At 46.0% G+C, this 15713-nt stretch overlaps 1 protein-coding gene across 1 annotated transcript in view; it reads right to left on the bottom strand.

Moving 5' to 3' along the window:
• Nucleotides 1-14383, bottom strand: part of SFRP5 (secreted frizzled related protein 5) — a 186540-nt gene extending 172157 nt beyond the window's left edge. The window contains exon 1 of the mRNA XM_077455718.1: nucleotides 13301-14383. Coding sequence (XP_077311844.1) covers nucleotides 13301-13817 — 517 coding nt within the window. The 5' untranslated portion in view covers nucleotides 13818-14383. The remainder of the gene's footprint in view (nucleotides 1-13300) is intronic.
• Between the last annotated feature and the right edge of the window lie 1330 nt (nucleotides 14384-15713).

Here is a 15713-nt window from a genome sequence, read left to right as displayed (position 1 = left end):
TGTTCCTTACATTGGTGATCAGTGAGAAGAATGTTCCTTACATTGGTGATCAGTGAGAAGAATGTTCCTTACATTGGGGGTCAATGGGAAGAATGTTCCTTACATTGGTGATCAGTGAGAAGAATGTTCCTTACATTGGTGATCAGTGGGAAGAATGTTCCTTACATTGGTGATCAGTGAGAAGAATGTTCCTTACATTGGGGGTCAATGGGAAGAATGTTCCTTACATTGGTGATCAGTGAGAAGAATGTTCCTTACATTAGTGATCAGTGAGAAGAATGTTCCTTACATTGGTGATCAGTGAGAAGAATGTTCCTTACATTGGTGATCAGTGGGAAGAATGTTCCTTACATTGGGGGTCAATGGGAAGAATGTTCCTTACATTGGTGATCAGTGAGAAGAATGTTCCTTACATTAGTGATCAGTGAGAAGAATGTTCCTTACATTGGTGATCAGTGGGAAGAATGTCCCTTACATCGGTGATCAGTGAGAAGAATGTTCCTTACATTAGTGATCAGTGAGAAGAATGTTCCTTACATTAGTGATCAGTGAGAAGAATGTTCCTTACATTAGTGATCAGTGAGAAGAATGTTCCTTACATTGGTGATCAGTGAGAAGAATGTTCCTTACATTGGTGATCAGTGGGAAGAATGTTCCTTACATTGGTGATCAGTGAGAAGAATGTTCCTTACATTGGTGATCAGTGAGAAGAATGTTCCTTACATTGGTGATCAGTGGGAAGAATGTCCCTTACATTGGTGATCAGTGAGAAGAATGTTCCTTACATTGGTGATCAGTGGGAAGAATGTTCCTTACATTGGTGATCAGTGAGAAGAATGTCCCTTACATTGGTGATCAGTGAGAAGAATGTTCTTTACATTGGTGATCAGTGAGAAGAATGTTCCTTACATTGGTGATCAGTGAGAAGAATGTTCCTTACATTGGTGATCAGTGAGAAGAATGTTCTTTACATTGGTGATCAGTGAGAAGAATGTTCCTTACATTGGTGATCAGTGGGAAGAATGTTTCTTACATTGGTGATCAGTGAGAAGAATGTTCCTTACATTGGTGATCAGTGAGAAGAATGTTCCTTACATTGGTGATCAGTGAGAAGAATGTTCTTTACATTGGTGATCAGTGAGAAGAATGTTCCTTACATTGGTGATCAGTGGGAAGAATGTTTCTTACATTGGTGATCAGTGAGAAGAATGTTCCTTACATTGGTGATCAGTGAGAAGAATGTTCCTTACATTGGTGATCAGTGAGAAGAATGTTCCTTACATTGGTGATCAGTGGGAAGAATGTTCCTTAGATTGGTGATCAGTGGGAAGAATGTTCCTTACATTGGTGATCAGTGAGAAGAATGTTCCTTACATTGGTGATCAGTGAGAAGAATGTTCCTTACATTGGTGATCAGTGGGAAGAATGTTCCTTACATTGGTGATCAGTGGGAAGAATGTTCCTTACATTGGTGATCAGTGGGAAGAATGTTCCTTACATTGGTGATCAGTGGGAAGAATGTTCCTTACATTGGTGATCATTGAGAAGAATGTTCCTTACATTGGGGGTCAATGGGAAGAATGTTCCTTACATTGGTGATCAGTGAGAAGAATGTTCCTTACATTGGTGATCAGTGAGAAGAATGTTCCTTACATTGGTGATCAGTGAGAAGAACGTTCCTTACATTGGTGATCAGTGAGAAGAATGTTCCTTACATTGGTGATCAGTGAGAAGAATGTTCCTTACATTGGTGATCAGTGAGAAGAATGTTCCTTACATTGGTGATCAGTGGGAAGAATGTTCCTTACATTGGTGATCAGTGGGAAGAATGTTCCTTACATTGGTGATCAGTGGGAAGAATGTTCCTTACATTGGTGATCAGTGAGAAGAATGTTCCTTACATTGGTGATCATTGAGAAGAATGTTCCTTACATTGGGGGTCAATGGGAAGAATGTTCCTTACATTGGTGATCAGTGAGAAGAATGTTCCTTACATTGGTGATCAGTGAGAAGAATGTTCCTTACATTGGTGATCAGTGAGAAGAACGTTCCTTACATTGGTGATCAGTGAGAAGAATGTTCCTTACATTGGTGATCAGTGGGAAGAATGTTCCTTACATTGGGGGTCAATGGGAAGAATGTTCCTTACATTGGTGATCAGTGGGAAGAATGTTCCTTACATTGGTGATCAGTGGGAAGAATGTTCCTTACATTGGTGATCAGTGGGAAGAATGTTCCTTACATTGGTGATCAGTGAGAAGAATGTTCCTTACATTGGTGATCAGTGGGAAGAATGTTCCTTACATTGGTGATCAGTGGGAAGAATGTTCCTTACATTGGTGATCAGTGGGAAGAATGTTCCTTACATTGGTGATCAGTGAGAAGAATGTTCCTTACATTGGTGATCAGTGGGAAGAATGTTCTTTACATTGGTGATCAGTGGGAAGGAGGAGGAGGACACACCCAAAGAGCTCTCTGTGAGAACCACCCATTTTTCAAGCCTGGGCCTTGCCTGCTAGCTTGGCCCAGGAATAATGCCTGATCCTGGGGGAGGCCCTGAGATGGATCCCCCTGATGACACGGGGCCCAGTGAGGAGGAGGTGGAGGATCTGTCTGTGGGTCCGGGCCCTGGTATGGATGCCAGCGTTTTCAGCCTTAAGGTTGTTAATCGCTTTAGGGCGATTGGGAGAGCGGAGGAGAAACTTAAAGTTTTGAGAGTGGAGCTTAAAAACTTCAAAGCCAAATACTTCCAGGCCTGGAGTAAGAATCGCACCGCCATGAAGCCTGAGCTACAGGAATTAGAGGAAAAAGTAAAGCAGCAAACTTTATTGTTGGGAAAACTAAAAGAAAAAAGTGGAGCATTTAAAGAAAAGTTTGAAAACGAGAGAAGGTTTGTCAGCCAGTCCTCATCGTGTTCAGTGGATCAGCCTCAGCATATGGATGACCCGGGTCCATCTGCCTCTGCTCCTCTCCCCCCATGTAAGGCCTTGGAGTCGCCAGCGGCAACCAGCCAGGGGGTTGAGAGTGAGAATGGCACCCTGACCTTCATCCAGAGGATGGAATCCCCCCTGAGAGGAGACAAGCTTGTAATGTCTGATAATCCATCAGAGGTCCCGGAGGATGTTCAGAAGAATCAGCCAGGGAATGAGGATGAACCTGCACCAAATCCCCTGAACATGGATGTTGCTGCACCCGCATGTGCTGAGACCTGTAGTCCCACTACCATGTTTGCTGCATGTGTTTCACACACTGTGGCTGACACCTGCAATGTGATTGCTTCACCTGAGCCTCTCTGTGTTCCAGCAGAGCTGATTGATTCTGGTGGGGGAGGGGGTCAGAATACTGCACCATGTGCAGTGGAAGCCATGGATGTGTCAGTCCAGCCTGCACTGTCCTCTGCAGAAAGTCCTGTCCTGATGGAAGAGAACAGGCCAGATGAAGATTCCACCACCACAGCAGTGGGAACTGACACTGCTGGGAAGACTGCAGGACATGTGAATATACCAGCAAGTATTAACAATGACAGTCATGATAAAACAATGAATGTGGTGGGTGGTGGTGGTGATGGTGAAGGGGTTAATACTGCTGGGAAAAACAAAGATGACATTTCTCTCTCTGCTCAGAGGAAAGACTCATCGATTGTACAGACCAAATCTGTACAATCGATATCTGCTAAAGATGTCTCAGACAGTTCAAAACACACAAATATCTCTTCTGCTGGGAGGAATATGGGGAGTTATGCATCTGTTGTGGGGAGTCGCACCAAGGAGGGTGGGGGGAATACTGTAAATATTGGTGGTCACAATATAGGGGGTTTTGGTGGTGGGTATAGGAGGAGGAATGTGGTTCAGTTCAAGTGGGAGGGGGAGGGGACCCCACCAGTGAGGGGGAGGGTGGCAGAGTTGATTTTGGAAATGGGGTTTAAAGCTGTAGATATTTTTGCTTTGATTTGCCCAGTGGGGAGTTATGAATTTGATTTATCTTTTGTAAAACCTGAGGGGTTGGATTTATTTTGGGAGCGACATAGGAGGTGCCAGGGCCTTTCGCAGTGGAGTGGTTTGGTGCCAAAGGTGATTTCCAGGCAGCCTCTGATAAAATCGGTGACCATCCTGGTGCGTAACGAATCCATACCGGAGGCTGATTTGATAGTATGGCTACGCCGATATGGTGAGGTCCTCACTCCACTGCGGAAGGTCCTGGATGAGCATGGGATATGGACAGGGGCCTGGACGGTGTCACTAAAACTGGGGGTGCTGGGCAATGTAGTCCAACATCTGCCCTGCTCAGCTTTTCTGGGAAGAGATCGGCTGACTATTTTCTACCAGGGACAGCCCAAAGTCTGCAATAAATGTGGTGAAAAGGGCCATTTTGCCTCTACCTGCACCCGTAAAAAGTGTTCGCTATGCCAGGGTCTGGACCACTTGGCGAAAGATTGTACCCAAATTCGGTGCAATCTGTGCCAACAGCTTGGCCATCCTTACAGTAAGTGTCCAGAGGCTTTACATAACCTGCAAGGATTGGAGGCTGAGCTGCAGAGGCTGGATAAGGAGGATCAGGCCGCTGTAACTGTTGTTGTCCCTCCTGTGTCAGTTCCATCTGTTTCCCCTGGTAATGTTGTCCCTGAGTCTGTCCCTCCTGTGTCTGTTCCATCTGTTTCAGGTTCTGTTCCCCCTGGTAATGTTGTCCCTGAGTCTGTCCCTCCTGTGTCAGTTCCTTCTGTTTCAGATTCTGTTCCCTCTAGTGATGTGGTCCCTAAGTCTGTCCCCCATGTGGTTGTCCCTATTCCTGCTGTACGTAGGTCCTCCAGACTAGCGGAGGCTGCTGGGGGGGCAGGTTTAGCGGATCTTCCTTCTCAGCCTCCAGTCCCTGTCCCTCGGCAGCGCAAACGTGGTCAGGGGAATGTGGGGGTGCTGGATGGGGGTGGGGCGGATGGAAGGGTGTCCATATCCCATGTCTCACCCTCTGTTGAGGGGGATTCAGATGATGAGGGGTGGGAGACGTTTAGGAGGAAGAAAAAGAAGAAGAGGAAGACAAATAAAGTAGTTATTTCTTCCTCAGAGTCGGACCCAGGAGGGGTTCCTCTTGGTAACCCTTTTTCAGTTTTGTCAGGTGATGGGATGTCTGATATATCTTTTTCTTTATCATCCATGGATGAGGGGGAGTCACATAGTTTGAAGAGAGCTGTTTCTGGTGATGAGAGTGTGGCAAAGGTTAAGAAACGACTACCCCAATCATCCTGATGGCAGTTCCCACTCCGATAAAGGTGGCGACCATTAATGTCGCCAGCATGAAATCTGCAAGAGCTCGTGATATTGCCTTATTTTTGCTCAGCGAGTTTGATGCCGAGATTTTATTTTTGCAAGAGACCTGGCTCAATACTTTGGCCGATGTCCATCTAGCAAAAAGGGAGTGGAGATGCGGTCCCTCCTTTTGGTCTCTTGCGGCTGAGCCCTGCAGCGGAGTTGCGGTCCTTTTTAAAACCGATATGGTAACGTGCCGGCGGGTAATTGAGGTAGAGATTGGGAGATGCATGGTCTTGGACGTCTCTGTTAGGGGGCAGGACCTGCGCCTGATTAATATCTATGGACCGCAGTCAAGATGGGGCAGGAAATGCCTCCTCACAGAGATCAAGCCCTTCCTTTTTACGTCCCAGCAGGTTGTCTTTGGAGGTGATTTTAACACCATAATTAGGCCTGAAGACAGGAGAGGCTCCATAGACAGGCTGGCGTACGATAGCGTTTTTCTTAGAGATATGGTGAGACAAGCAGGCCTGGTAGATGTGCATATTAAGCACTGCCCTGGCAGCACGGGATTCACATTTCAGAGAGGGAATAGTCAGAGTAGGATAGATAGGTTTTTTTTAAAGGAGAACTCTGCTTTCTCGGCTCCTGAGTTGAGGGCGGTGGAGTTCTCTGACCACTGTATGCTGTCTGTGACTCTGAATGCCTCGGACACTCCACCCAGGGGAAGGGGTACCTGGAAACTGAATTCGGCTCTCCTGGAAGACGTAGAGGTAAGACAATCCTTTGAGGATTTTTTCCAGGCACAGGTTTCTATTCTGGACTTTTGCAGCACTAAGTCAGAGTGGTGGGAGCTTGTGAAACAAAGGGCGATTGGACTTTTCAAGGCCATAAGTAAGAAGAAGCAGCTTGGTATGTACATTGCCTACCAGCATTTGCGGAGGAAGCTTGATCGTCTTGTCTCGTATAAAGGAGATCCAGGGGAGATCTCTGAGGTCAAGTTTCTTCTTAGAAAGTGTCAATACGACCGGCATGCCTCCTTGGTTCTGGAGAGGGATTATGGAAAATATCACTCGCCTGATCCTTACCAGAACTGTAAGCAAGGCATAGCAGTTAAGACGGTCATAGGCCTGAGGGATAGTACGGGTTCCCTGGTGAAGTCCAGATCAGGGATCCTGGAGATCTTCAGATCATATTATGCAGACCTTCTGGGAAGAAAGGACCTTTGTCGGGACAAGATGGAAAGCTTTCTGGATTCTACTCCAGGATTGGGAAATGGTACATTGCCTTTGATGGATTTGACAGAACCAATTTCAGTGGATGAGGTAGTTCATGCTATAGAGAAGCTGGCTACCAAAAAATCGCCTGGGCCAGATGGGTTGACAGCTGAATTCTACAAGTGTTTTAAGTCCATTCTGGCTCCCTTTTTAGCGGAGGTTTATAACAGCTGTCTAGAAGAGGGTTCGCTCCCTCCCTCCATGAGGCAATCCGCTGTGATTCTTCTGTCAAAAGGTAAAGACCCCTCAATGATTGAGAACTGGCGCCCCATCAGTCTTCTCAATGTTGATAGAAAGATCTTGGCGAAGATTCTTTTTTGGCGCTTGTCGTCAGTGGCAGGCGATTTGTTGTCCAGTCATCAGCACTGCTCGGTCCAAGGTAGAAGTACCTTTTCAGCGGTTTTAGCTGTCCGGGAGGCTTTGGAACGATGCAGGGCTGCTGGATGGAGAAAGTACTTGCTGGCATTGGATCAGGCGAAGGCTTTTGATAGAGTCAATCACGAGTACCTGTATTTGCTACTTGGTAGATACGGCCTGCAGGGGAGGTTTATAGATTGGCTGAAGACATTATATAAAGGGGCTGAGAGCTTCCCACTGGTTAATGGTTGGGTTGGACGGCCTTTTGAGGTTGGCTCTGGTGTGCGCCAGGGATGTCCTCTGAGCCCCCTGTTATATGTATTCGCAATCGACCCCTTCATAAGAAGGCTAGAGAGTGGATCTTTGTGCGGGGTGCCTTTGGGCATTGCTGGTGTGCCACCTTTGAAGGTCGTGGCCTATGCCGATGATGTGTCTGTTATTGTCTCTGGAACGGAGGAGGCGCAGGAGGTGGTCTCTATGATAGAGCAGTACACGGAGGCTTCTGGTTCTAAAGTCAACCATGAAAAGAGTGAAGTTTTCTGGATGGGTGAGGAAGGTGAAAGCTTCGAACTTCCGGATGCCTTCCCAGAGCCCCAGCAGGAAATTAAAGTGTTGGGCATCAAATTTGGTCCTGGTGACTATGGTCATCGAAATTGGGAAAGCAGGTTGGTGTGTGCCAATGCCAAAGTAGCAAGTTGGAAGAAATGGAAGCTTTCATTGAGGGAGAGGGTTGACTTGATCAAAACGTACCTGGTCCCAATTTTTTTATATGTCAGCTTCGTCTGTATCTTGCCAGTATCTCTCTATGCAAGGGTGTACAGCTGCTTTTTCCAACTGTTATGGGGAAGTAGGCTGAACCTGATCAAACGCAATGTAACTTACCTGTCTAGGCGGGAGGGTGGCCTAGGAATGGTCAACCCAATAGTTTTCTTTTCTCTGCTGTTTTTAAAGTACAATCTTGGTAACATGCTAGCAGAGAACCCGCCGGGATGGGTGGGTATTTTTCAATCTTGTTTTAGGCCTTTTCTGCGATCCTGGGAAGATGGCGGGCCAGTGAAAAGTCTGAGAGTCCGACATGGCAAGCTCCCGGCTTATGTTGCCCCGTGTCTGAAAATACTTCGGCAGTGGCAGGTGACAGTGGAGGATATCAAGTCCCTCCCCAGGAAGCTTCTGGAGAAGAGGATTTTGGGCTCTGCTTTCAGTGTGTCACTGGCCTTAAGGGATTGCCCAGGCTCTGTAATGAGGGAAGGGTTGCGTTTAATCAATTTAGAAAGAATCCCCTTGAAGTTTAGGGATCAAGCCTGGCTCGCCTTCCATGGAAGGCTCTATGTGAGAGGGAACTTGAAGCATCGCCCTGTGGATGATCGGGATTGTCCTAGAGCGGAGTGTGTTGGTAAAGTGGAGTCTATGGACCACTTTTTGCTCCAGTGTCCCTTTAACATAGAGGTGTATAAAAGGGTGGGGAGGGCTCTAGGCATCCCCTTTTTCTATCGCATGAGTTATGCGGAGTGGGTGTATGGGGCATTCCCGACTCACTGGGATTTTGATTTGGATACACTGTTTTTAGTTAGTATAGTTGTCCGTTACTTCACATGGAATGCACGGTGCCAGATTACCCTGCGGAAGAAAGTCCTCTCTGTTGAGGTGGTGGTGCACGATATTCTGGGTGAGGTTGGGAAAATTCGGGGTCTTGAGAAGGGCAGGGAGCCTCGGGCAGTCTGGATAAGGGCGTGGAGGAATATCAGACCTGCCTTCGGTGAACTGCCCATCTCTGGGTGAGGAGCTCTTTTCTTTTTCTGGTTCTTTCACTCCCTTAGCTTTTGTTGGTTAGTATCTTCTTTTTGAAGAAGGGCTGCATGCATAATGGGTACAGGTTTGTTTCTTAACCTCACAAGTTTGATGTCTGGTGTAATGGTGTGAGTCGTAATAGGATTTATGTTATTGCTGTAAAGTATTTTTTTTTTTTTTTTTTTTTTTTTTTTTTTTTTTTTTTTTTTTTTTTGTTTGAGAGCAGTTTTGCTATATTCATTTTAATTTATGTAAATATGTATATATTTATGTATATTTATATATTGTGATTTTATGCTTAATGATTGCAAGACTTTTAATAAAGAAAAATTGGGAAAAATTGGGAAGAATGTTCTTTACATTGGTGATCAGTGAGAAGAATGTTCCTTACATTGGTGATCAGTGGGAAGAATGTTCCTTACATTGGTGATCAGTGGGAAGAATGTTCCTTACATTGGTGATCAGTGGGAAGAATGTTCTTTACATTGGTGATCAGTGAGAAGAATGTTCCTTACATTGGTGATCAGTGAGAAGAATGTTCCTTACATTGGTGATCAGTGAGAAGAATGTTCCTTACATTGGTGATCAGTGAGAAGAATGTTCCTTACATTGGGGGTCAATGGGAAGAATGTTCCTTACATTGGTGATCAGTGAGAAGAATGTTCCTTACATTGGTGATCAGTGGGAAGAATGTTCTTTACATTGGTGATCAGTGAGAAGAATGTTCCTTACATTGGTGATCAGTGAGAAGAATGTTCCTTACATTGGTGATCAGTGAGAAGAATGTTCCTTACATTGGGGGTCAATGGGAAGAATTTTCCTTACATTGGTGATCAGTGAGAAGAATGTTCCTTACATTGGTGATCAGTGGGAAGAATGTTCCTTACATTGGTGATCAGTGAGAAGAATGTTCCTTACATTGGGGGTCAATGGGAAGAATGTTCCTTACATTGGTGATCAGTGAGAAGAATGTTCCTTACATTGGTGATCAGTGAGAAGAATGTTCCTTACATTGGTGATCAGTGGGAAGAATGTTCCTTACATTGGGGGTCAATGGGAAGAATGTTCCTTACATTGGTGATCAGTGAGAAGAATGTTCCTTACATTGGTGATCAGTGAGAAGAATGTTCCTTACATTAGTGATCAGTGAGAAGAATGTTCCTTACATTGGTGATCAGTGGGAAGAATGTCCCTTACATCGGTGATCAGTGAGAAGAATGTTCCTTACATTAGTGATCAGTGAGAAGAATGTTCCTTACATTAGTGATCAGTGAGAAGAATGTTCCTTACATTGGGGGTCAATGGGAAGAATGTTCCTTACATTGGTGATCAGTGAGAAGAATGTTCCTTACATTGGTGATCAGTGAGAAGAATGTTCCTTACATTGGTGATCAGTGGGAAGAATGTTCCTTACATTGGTGATCAGTGAGAAGAATGTTCCTTACATTGGTGATCAGTGAGAAGAATGTTCCTTACATTAGTGATCAGTGAGAAGAATGTTCCTTACATTGGTGATCAGTGGGAAGAATGTCCCTTACATCGGTGATCAGTGAGAAGAATGTTCCTTACATTAGTGATCAGTGAGAAGAATGTTCCTTACATTAGTGATCAGTGAGAAGAATGTTCCTTACATTGGGGGTCAATGGGAAGAATGTTCCTTACATTGGTGATCAGTGAGAAGAATGTTCCTTACATTGGTGATCAGTGAGAAGAATGTTCCTTACATTGGTGATCAGTGGGAAGAATGTCCCTTACATTGGTGATCAGTGAGAAGAATGTTCCTTACATTGGTGATCAGTGGGAAGAATGTTCCTTACATTGGTGATCAGTGAGAAGAATGTTCCTTACATTGGTGATCAGTGAGAAGAATGTTCCTTACATTGGTGATCAGTGGGAAGAATGTCCCTTACATTGGTGATCAGTGGGAAGAATGTTCCTTACATTGGTGATCAGTGGGAAGAATGTTCCTTACATTGGTGATCAGTGAGAAGAATGTTCCTTACATTGGTGATCAGTGAGAAGAATGTCCCTTACATTGGTGATCAGTGAGAAGAATGTTCTTTACATTGGTGATCAGTGAGAAGAATGTTCCTTACATTGGTGATCAGTGGGAAGAATGTTCCTTACATTGGTGATCAGTGAGAAGAATGTTCCTTACATTGGTGATCAGTGAGAAGAATGTCCCTTACATTGGTGATCAGTGAGAAGAATGTTCTTTACATTGGTGATCAGTGGGAAGAATATTCCTTACATTGGTGATCAGTGAGAAGAATGTTCCTTACATTGGTGATCAGTGAGAAGAATGTTCCTTACATTGGTGATCAGTGAGAAGAATGTTCCTTACATTGGTGATCAGTGAGAAGAATGTTCCTTACATTGGTGATCAGTGAGAAGAATGTTCCTTACATTGGTGATCAGTGGGAAGAATGTTCCTTACATTGGTGATCAGTGAGAAGAATGTTCCTTACATTGGTGATCAGTGGGAAGAATGTTCCTTACATTGGTGATCAGTGGGAAGAATGTTCCTTACATTGGTGATCAGTGAGAAGAATGTTCCTTACATTGGTGATCAGTGAGAAGAATGTTCCTTACATTGGTGATCAGTGGGAAGAATGTTCCTTACATTGGTGATCAGTGGGAAGAATGTTACTTACATTGGTGATCAGTGGGAAGAATGTTCCTTACATTGGTGATCAGTGAGAAGAATGTTCCTTACATTGGTGATCAGTGAGAAGAATGTTCCTTACATTGGTGATCAGTGAGAAGAATGTTCCTTACATTGGTGATCAGTGGGAAGAATGTTCCTTACATTGGTGATCAGTGGGAAGAATGTTTCTTACATTGGGGGTCAATAGGAAGAATCCCTCCTTAGCGATATCTAAAAAGATCATTTAGGTCAGTGTGAATATTGCAGGAGAGGTGAATATTGCTCATGTATAAAGGAACCCCTACCATCCTCTGGAGGAACCTTAGGAATTCATGGGACTCTGGCTAAGAAAGGCTGACCTAGACGGTTCTTTCAACAATACAAAAATGCAAACATTATCCCCTACTCTAGTTATTAATCGCAGAATCAATAATTAAATTGTAATCATTTAAGACCAGGCAACTTTTTCCTTATAAAAACCTGCTAAAGATATGTATACGGTTTACAATGGCAAAATAAATAAACGATTGCGCAGACTAGATCCCAAGCGGTTTATAATGAGGTTTTTGCTTTATTAACGGCAACTAGACTTTGGCGCTCGGCAAGTGCAGTTTCTCCAGACTAGCTTAGTAAATGAGGTGGAAGCTCTGCTGTGTTCATGTGCAAGAAAAAAAAAAATCATTTTTTTTTATTTTCCTTGCATGACTATTCCTTGTAAAGTGAAGCTTCCCCTCATTTACTAAGCCCTGGAGCAATTTTCAAAGTGCCCACAGCTCAAGGAACATCTAGACACCCCTGGAGGAACCCCAGGTTGAGACAAGGCTTTTCTAGACCCAAGGTCCGCTGTGATGCAGCCCCAATACTTGAGATAGTTGAAGGTTTAGCACCCTCCATTAAACTTGTTTAACTTTGTAAAATTATTTATACCCTGGTTAGAGAATTAGATTATATATTTTTTTTATATCTACATCAAGAGAGCAGAGAGGATACATAATACTAAGCCCTGGAGCAACTCACAAAGTTTGCAAACTTGCAATCTATTTGCCTTTAAGTAAATCCACCCCAATACATATCTTTATCCAGCATTCTGTAGGTATGCTGTAGGGGTCCCCATCACAGTCCCCCTTTACATCAGAGTTCCCCCTTGCATCAGATGCCTTACATCAGATGCCCCCTTACATCAGGTGCCCCCATCACAGCCCCCCTTTCATCAGGTGTCCCCCTCTCAGAGTACCCCCTTGCATCATGGGTCCCCATCACAGTCTGCCTTTACATCAGAGTTCCCCCTTACATCAGGTGCCCCATCACAGCCCCCCCTTACATCAGGTGTCCCCCATCACAGCCCCCCCTTACATCAGGTGCCCCCCCTCAGAGTACCCCCTTGCATCAGTGGTCCCCATCACAGTCTGCCTTTACATCAGAGTTCCCCCTTACATCAGGTGCCCCCATCACAGCCCCCCCCCTTACATCAGGTGTCCCCCTCTCAGAGTACCCCCTTGCATCAGGGGTCCCCATCACAGTCTGCCTTTACATCAGAGTTCCCCCTTACATCAGGTGCCCCCATCACAGCCCCCCCCCTTACATCAGGTGTCCCCCCTCAGAGTGCCCCCTTGCATCAGGTGTCCCCATTACAGTGCCCCTTTACATCAGAGTGCCCCCTTACATCAGGTGTCTCCTTAACAGTGCTCCCTAATGTCAGGTGTCCCCATCACAGTGCCCCTTACATCAGGTGTCCAATACTTGAGATAGTTTTCAGGTTTAGCAACCTCCATTAAACTTGTTTAACTTTGCAAAATTATTTATACCCTGCTTAGAGAATTCGATTATATATATTTTTTTTATATCTACATCAAGAGAGCAGAGAGGATACATAATACTAAGCCCTGGAGCAACTCGCAAAGTTTGCAAACTTGCAGTCTATTTGCCTTTAAGTAAATCCCCCCCCCCCAATACATATCTGTCTCCAGCATTCTGTAGGTAGTAGTAGTTACCTGGTGGCTGAGTGACTTGCTTGCTGCCGAACTGCACGGCGATGCACAGGTCGTTATCGATGGGGAACTTGTTACAGTTCAGCATCTCCGGCCAAGGAAAACCGTAGGACTCCATCACCGGCGCGCAGCTGTCGCGCACCACCTCGCACAGCGACCGGCACGGGTAAATGGGCCTCTCCAAACAGATGGGCGTGAAGAGCGAGCACAGGAAGAGCTGCGTGTCCCTGTGGCACCTCTTGGCGAGCAGCGGCACCCAACTGCTGGCCTGCTGCTTCACCTCGGGCATGGTCTCGTGGTCGAGCAGGTTGGGCAGCCTCATTTTCTTGTAGCCGACGTTGTGGCAGAGGCCGAGGTCTTGGGGGATGTCCACGCACTGGCTCTGCTTGGTGTAAAAGCGCCCGTTCTGGAAATTGTCGGACTGCCAGCTGTAGTAGTCGTATTCTTCGGCCGAGCTCCAGAGGACCAACCCGAATAGCAAAGAGTTCACGCAAGCCGCAATATTCCACTGGAACTGCATGACTGCACCGGCGCCGGCTTGTAGGACCCTCAGAGGAGGTTCATGAATGGGCTCCGGGGCGCTTCTAACTTTTTTTTCCTTTTTGTTAAAAGTCGAATGAAGAAGAAATGGGTCCAAAATGGTGAATTCTCGATCCGCCTTCAATGGGTTAAAGTTGCGACTCAAAAACTAATTTTTTTTTTTTCCTCCCCTGGTTGTGTCACTCTCCTTTTCACTCTCCCCGGGTCCTCTGCAGCTGCAAGTACAGACAGCTGGAGCTTATATGCTGCACAAGAAGTGAATTAAAAGTCTGTGCTTGTTTGCTTCCAAAACTCCTTACCCCATCCAGGGAATCTTAGCACCACCCACCTCTAATCTTTTAAGTGAGCCCTGAAGGATTAGCCAGCAGCCTGTCTACAGTGGCCAAGCCTCCGCCTGCTGCTTGGACGAAGGAGCCGGATTCTGGGGATGTGACAATCCCCCCAAAGTTTTCCCTTCTGTTTCGCTCCTTCAGTCTTGTGTAACAAAAGGCTTACATGTTCCAAAGACTTTCACCTACAGGCGTGCTCCTCCATGCTTCTGCTCATAGGCTGCTGCGGATGGCATGCCTTGCAGAGTCTGCGTTCTGTACATCGGGGGTAGGAATTCGAAATCCAGGAGGGGGGCGGTCAGTTTTCTTCCCCATCGCGGGTCAGAATCTCATGTTTGTGCCGTGACTCGGGTCCTAGTATCTGTGCGCTCATTTTACGTCTACCAAAAGATAAGCAATGTACGATTTCCACAGCATTTTGTCAAATTTGTCAGTTTTTGCATCAGGTGTCCCCATCAGAGTCCCCCCTTACATCAGGTGTCCCCATCAGAGTCCCCCCTTACATCAGATGTTCCCATCACAATCCACCTTACATCAGGTTTTCCCATCAGGGTGCCTCCGTAGCATCAAGTATCTTCCATCAGAGTGCCCACTTACATCAGGTGTCCCCTTACAGTGCTCCTTTATATCAGGGGTGTCCATCACAGTGCCCCCTTCCTTACATCAGGTGTCTCCATCACACTCCCCCCTCTTACATCAGGTGTCCCCATCACAGTCCACCTAACATCAGGTGTCCCCATCACAGTCCACCTAACATCAGGTGTCCCCATCACAGTCCACCTAACATCAGGTGTCCCCATCACAGTCCACCTAACATCAGGTGTCCCCATCACAGTCCACCTAACATCAGGTGTCCCCATCACAGTCCACCCAACATCAGGTGTCCCCATCAGAGTCCCCCCTTACATCAGGTGTCCCCATCACAGTCCACCTAACATCAGGTGTTCCCATCAGAGTCCCCCTTTACATCAGGTGTTCCCAGAGTTCCCCCTTACATCAGGTGTCCCCATCAGAGTCCCCCTTTACATCAGGTTTCCTCATCAGAGTCCCCCCTTACATCAGGTGTCCCCATCACAGTCCACCTAACTTCAGGTGTTCCCATCAGAGTCCCCCTTTACATCAGGTGTTCCCATCAGAGTCTCCCCTTACATCAGGTGTTCCCATCAGAGTCCCCCTTTACATCAGGTGTTCCCAGAGTTCCCCCTTACATCAGGTGTCTCCATCAGAGTCCCCCTTTACATCAGGTTTACCCATCAGAGTCCCCCCTTACATCAGGTGTCCCCATCACAGTTCACCTAACATCAGGTGTTCCCATCAGAGTCCCCCTTTACATCAGGTGTTCCCATCAGAGTCTCCCCTTACATCAGGTGTCCCCATCAGAGTCCACCTTACATCAGGTATCCCCCATCAGAGTGCTCCCTTACATCAGGCGTCCCCTTACAGTGCTCCTTTATGTCAGGTGTATCCATCACAGTGCCCCCTTCCTTACATCAGGTGTCCCCATCACAGCCCCCCCTACATCAGGTGCCCCTATCAGAGTGCCCCTT

Source organism: Lithobates pipiens, unplaced genomic scaffold (assembly GCF_037356315.1).
Source record: "Lithobates pipiens isolate NorthernLeopardFrog02 unplaced genomic scaffold, aLitPip1_a1.2 Scaffold_25, whole genome shotgun sequence".
Classification (NCBI taxonomy): Eukaryota; Metazoa; Chordata; class Amphibia; order Anura; family Ranidae; genus Lithobates; species Lithobates pipiens.
The sequence above is the reverse complement of the archived record's forward strand: the minus strand, read 5'-3'. Positions and strand labels throughout refer to the sequence as shown.